Genomic DNA, 5,885 nt, shown 5'->3' with positions numbered 1-5,885 from the left:
AGTGCAATTTCACTTTTGCCCACCCGAGGGTTCACACATATATACATCATATGTGCGCACCGCAAGCAGGGCTACAATAAAAAACACCATTATACTTCTATATTCAACAAAAAGTTTACTCAAGTAAAATCTATAACAATAGAGCTATCTAACTTACCCAGCAATTCTTCATAAATCATCACAAGAAACTGCACAAGAAACTATCACTAGTGCGCGATCCATTGCCACAGGCAAATCCCATTAAACTGCATAAAACTTGGTTTATTTCATGAAACCATTTTCGAAAAGAACAAAAAAAAATAACAAAATCATATTTGGAGATGGTACAAATGAGAAACCTTAAATAGTTATGATCGCAAACGTCTATTAAAATATGTTCAAAGCATCAAAATAAGTGGTTCTTAATTACTTAGCTATTCTCATTTGAACTTCCCTTATCAGATTGGTTGGTCAACAGTCAACATTCGGTTTGTGAAGCTACTAATCCACTTACAAAAGAATCACGTCGGACGGGTGAAACAATCATGGGAGATCATATTTGACATGCGCAAGGTACAAGCCACACGCAGGAGCCATTGGACCATTAGCGCTCACATTCTTAGCTTCCAGGATGCGTTCAACTGAGAAGATAGGCCACATCAGCTCAAAGAGAAGTGAAACATCCAAAACAAATGGATCAGATCAATCCAGTTGACTTAACCCGTTTAACCCATTAGAGATCAGACATAGCCCCAATCAACCCATTAATCAGTAAATAGATTGAACGGGCCCGTTTGATGTCTTTTTTTAACATCTTTTTTATTTGGCCCATTTGCCCGTTCCAAACCAACCCATTAAAAAGTAAATAAGTCAAATTGCCCCATTCAGCCCTTTTGGATTAACTACACTTTTTTGACTTGGCCCATTTAACCCGTTCACACAAAGCCCAAATCAACACATTAGTAAGTAAATAAGTCGAATCGGCCCGTTCAGCCTGTCTTGACTGCCTTTTTTTGACTTGGCGTGTTTAACCAGTTAAAGATCACACAAAGCCCAAATAAACCCATTGAAAAACACATAAATAGATCGAATTTGGCCCATTTGTTCTCTTTTGCACTCTCTTGACTTGGCCTGGTTAACCCGTTCAAGATCACACAAAGCCCAAATTAACTCATTAATAAGTAAATAGGTCGAAATGGCCCATCAATCTCTTTTTTACTACGTTTTCTTAAATTGGCCTGTTTAACCTGTTATGAGATCAAGCATAGCCATTAGCAAGTAAAAAGGTCAAATTGGCCCGTTCATCCTCTCTTTTTAATATGTTTTTTGACTTGGCCCATTTCACCCATTGGAGATCAAACATAGCTTAAATCAACCCATTAATGAGTAAATAGGTAATAGAACTTAGCCCATTCGACCACTATTTTAAATACATTTATTTGACTTGGTCCTTCTAGTCAACATGGCCCGAATCAACCAATTAAAAAGTAAATAGATCGAATTGACAAAAGAAACTAAATACTTACCATCTGAAACTTTTAGATCTCCAGTGCCAACAGATTTTAAAGCACCAACAAGAAGTCTCACCTGTATTCAACAACTTATAAAGTTAAAACAAAATAGTACCTTTTAGCAGGGACTCAAATGCATTAAAAGCATAATGCTAACCTGATGGTAAAGAAACGAACGTGCACGCGCAGTAACTACAAAGCAACGATGTCTTTTCCTCATGCCAAACCCTAGACTCGCCTCCCCAAAGGCTTTATTTTGATTAGAAATACAAGATAAATTAACATTTAACTCTTGTTTCTCTCTCTTGGTTGTTGATGGGAAATATGGTGATGGTAAAACCTCAATAACATTAAGTTCGTCTAAGTTTCTAATTGGTGATTTTGCCTGCCAACCATTAAAAGTGAAATCAGCATAAATCAGTGTCAAGTGGTTCATATAATGGGGGTTGCATGAAAGATGAAACCGAAAAAAACCAAACCATAACCAAAAACCTAAACCAAAATAACCAAACGCAAACAAAAACCAACTGTTTGGTTTTATGTTTTCGTTACAACCTAACTTTCGGTGCGGTTATGGTTTTGATGTAATTAAAACCAAAAAACCGCACCAAACCGGATTTATGGATCTTTATTTTGAATTTTAAGTAACTTATGTATTTAATGAGTATTTTAGCCCAAATTATGATACTCAATTAACTAACATTTAACAAAAAGATTTATGACCAAATTCATTATATTGGGTCAACTTTTCTCAGCCCAAAAACATAAAGCCCAAATGGAAAAACCGAAACTGAACTGTTTCCAAAAGATCAAACACCCAATTAAAATTAATGGTCCGATTTGAGACAAAATGACCCATGCAAGCCCCTAAATTGTATCATTACAAATTAATGGCAATGCCCTTACTGATAAACTAAATACCCCCAACCCCCCAAAAAAATAAGTAAATATGGCATGATTTCAGTTTTGAAAGTTTATGGATTCACTTTTAGCAGTAAGTTCAAAATCATAAATATGGAATAAAATATCACAAAGAAGATTTTTTTTTCTTTAATCAACTATATATGATCAAAATAAGCACAGGCTAACATACTGCTTTGGCATTCTTATACAGGAAAAAGAGAAAAATATAAAAACAGCGTTATTAAGTATTTCATTTTAGAGAAGACAAGAACCTGACAACCAGAAGCTCGAAAAGAACTGAAATCATGAAGTCCCACAAGAACCTTGCAAGCTTCCTTTAAAAACAACATAGATCAGATATCAAAACAAGTTTCAGTTAATTTTCCAAATTAACATGAACAATACATCTCATAATTCACTAACAAAATATTAAATGTCAACCAACCTGCATTGCTTGAAGATCTAACTCCTCAGGTACATGCCATGCCCTATCTTTCTCAAATGTTGATATATGTTCTGGACCTGATAACAGCCGGTAGAAGTAACTGCATTAACATGCACACAAACATATTTAAGCAATGCATCAATGTAAAATGAGCACAAAACTATCAATAACTTATTAAAAGAAAATAAACAGACACAAATATATATGACTATAGTGTTAAATGTGACAAAAATGTTTACATTGATACCTACGTTCTCTCTTGAGCTTTATATCTAGCATGAAAATCAGGCGCAACACATCGAACATCAGTAATCGAAATATCACCTTCATTCTTCTGTCTCAAAAGAATTCAAGAAACATATCAAGATCAATGTAAAAACCTTCAAACAGATACTGTTCTTGAACATGACAAAAGAGACTGATCTTAAAACATAATGACGATATCAATATTCTGAACATGGTGCCGATTAGTACTTCCGATATGCCTGCCTTGTAGGCAAGTATTAAGAGAAACCTTTTTCTTAAAATTGTTTTCATGATTATATATTTATTAAACAAAAAATGGAGGTAAAAATCACAAGAGCATTTAAACCATACCTGTAAGAAATGGTTAACAGCTTTCTTGACCACAGAAGGTTCATGAGGTGGCAGCTGCACATAAATAAAAAGACAGGATATGAATATTTATTTATAAAGCACGGGTAACAAATATTAGTTGTCTAATGATGTACATGAAAGTAACTATCTTGGTTTTAAAATGTATTTTGCTCATGATGTGCTGATGAGATCGCATCAGGTGCATCGATGCGCTGCGATCCCCTGATGCGAGCATGACGCGCTCTAAGTTGCATAATGTATGATGTGCACGACGCGGTGATACGCATATAGTAAAAGACTTATTTTTGTTACGCAAAACCTTCTTTGGTGGTAGTATAGCTTTTCTTTTTAATTTATTTATTTTAATCTCTTAGTTTTTATTGTTTAAAAATTAACAAATTAAAGTATTATCTATAAATAACTTTTTAGTACTTTTTAATAACAAACGCCACACATACATGATGATTGTGCATCACGCACCAGCTCTTTGGCTCAATACGCATCGGAGCGCATATTAAGACCAACGTAACTATTAATCAAATGAGTGGTCCAAAAAAGGTAAGACTTGATTACAAAGCATGTGAGATGGTGTGAGAGACATATCGTTTGACTTCAAAGATGACTAACATTGCTCACTATTAGTAGCCATTTAATAAATTTTCATTTTTCTTTTTCGTTCACGGTGTCTTCACTGAACCTCAAAAGGTTATAAAGACAAGCACAGAACTAGATACTGATGTCAAAAAATGAAGCAAGCTAACTAGAGTCAAATTTCATCACTGTTTGCTTCATCAAAAGGCAAGGCAAAGTCACACTACCATATTCAACAATGTATCCTACCCTGATAAGATTCAAATGCACAACATACTGAAAACAGCTTTAATGCTATCAATCTTCATTAAAAATATGTGGAAAAAATCCAACTTACGACTTCACCAGGTTTCCTTTTGCTTATTCGTTCTACATCTACGTGACAAACATTTGATAAAGCGTGTACTCCTGCATCCTGCATAAATGATATGCTAATAGCTTGAAATATCAGACCAAAATGAAGAAGCAGTGTTGTAGAACTAGCTAGGTGCTAGTCGGGCAGTAAGTTGTTTAAAATTGAAATGATGTAAAGTTTTTTAGCTGATTTAAGAAAATATATAATATACAAGGGATGAAATATTATTATAAATGTTGAAACATAATAATGTGAACTGTGAATCTAAATTATTATTAACTTACAGTCCGACTGGAGCAGAAAATGGAAACCGGCTGCCCAATGAAGTTGTGAAAGGCTGTCTAAGTCATTGATAACAATACTAATAAGTCAACGAAATAATAATAATAAAGTTAAACCCTAAAAAGAAGTGAATTACCTGAAGAGCGCCTACAACAGTCCGGCAATTAGCGGCTTGTTGTTGAGCACCGGAGAATCGAGTTCCAACGTACTCGATTGCAATTAAGTACCTCTGGATAGACTTTTGACCCATTTCACGTTCTTCCTCGCTGTATTTGCCGATCTTCAATGGACGCTCGTTACTTGTCGCCGCCGGTGCTTCATCGTCGCCGGTCATTGTTTAACATTCGCCAGGGTTTTTTTTTTTTTTTTTTTTTTTAGCTTAAAGAGGGTTTTAGAAATGTTTGGTTTATTTATAAAACATTTTTATAAACCGAAACATTTTCATTATTCAACGAGTTCATTGTTAAAAATATGGGAATCTTTAATTGAACCTGGCCCGCCTTCTTTTCACATGTAACTGTAATATCTTTCGTTTTATCCATATTTTGTCGATCATAACCTTATCGATTCTCCTTTACTGTACATTCTTCAACTAATCGAACGTTTTCTTCTACTGATGGTTGGTTTGTATTGTTTCGATTGTACCGTTTATGTTATCATAATACTATTTTACTTTAGTTTTTTAGTGTATTATTTAATGCTGTATTGAAAGAAGTCTTTTGAGATTTATGGTTTATTTTTAAATTGGTGAATAGTAGTTATCATTTAACTTTGTACTACTTAATGTATTACTCAACTTTATTTATCAAAAGTTATCACTTACAAATTTAAGTTGTCCAACCCGTGTAAGACACGGGTACATAACCTAGTAATAAATAAATAAGATTATGTATATTGTACGATAATCTGTAACTCTATAAATCTAACTATCTATATAATTGTCTATCATAAAATCCTACATGTCGCTCTCACGTTGCTCCCCACCCTTCTAGAGCCATCAAATTGTTTCATTTGCAAATGGTGAGCTCTTATTGATTTAACCCGGTTTGGATCTGTTTAACCCTTACACGGGTCATAACATCTCAAACAGGATAGCCAAACGGGTACCATACTTACAAACCAAACCCTAACCTTCTTCATTCACTCATTCACCACGTTCCTTGCGCTCATCAAAACCTAGGCCTTGCCAAAAGAGTGATAACGATGATGGATTCATTGAGGA

At 34.5% G+C, this 5,885-nt stretch overlaps 1 protein-coding gene across 1 annotated transcript; it reads right to left on the bottom strand.

Annotated features, from left to right (window-relative positions):
- Window positions 1–208: 208 nt before the first annotated feature.
- Window positions 209–5,018, bottom strand: LOC143567467 (uncharacterized). The gene is made up of 10 exons (XM_077053882.1): window positions 4,800–5,018; window positions 4,666–4,722; window positions 4,364–4,441; window positions 3,436–3,489; window positions 3,090–3,172; window positions 2,839–2,938; window positions 2,666–2,728; window positions 1,648–1,875; window positions 1,506–1,566; window positions 209–620 (listed from the first exon to the last, which is right to left on the bottom strand). Exons 1-10 carry the CDS (start codon window positions 4,995–4,997, stop codon window positions 523–525), a joined length of 1,020 nt encoding a protein of 339 aa, XP_076909997.1. The 5' UTR covers window positions 4,998–5,018; the 3' UTR covers window positions 209–522.
- Between the last annotated feature and the right edge of the window lie 867 nt (window positions 5,019–5,885).

This window comes from Bidens hawaiensis, unplaced genomic scaffold (genome assembly GCF_021521415.1).
Source record: "Bidens hawaiensis isolate Kalapana, Puna unplaced genomic scaffold, B.hawaiensis_p1.1 tig00023407_1, whole genome shotgun sequence".
NCBI classification, from domain to species: Eukaryota; Viridiplantae; Streptophyta; class Magnoliopsida; order Asterales; family Asteraceae; genus Bidens; species Bidens hawaiensis.
The sequence above is the reverse complement of the archived record's forward strand: the minus strand, read 5'-3'. Positions and strand labels throughout refer to the sequence as shown.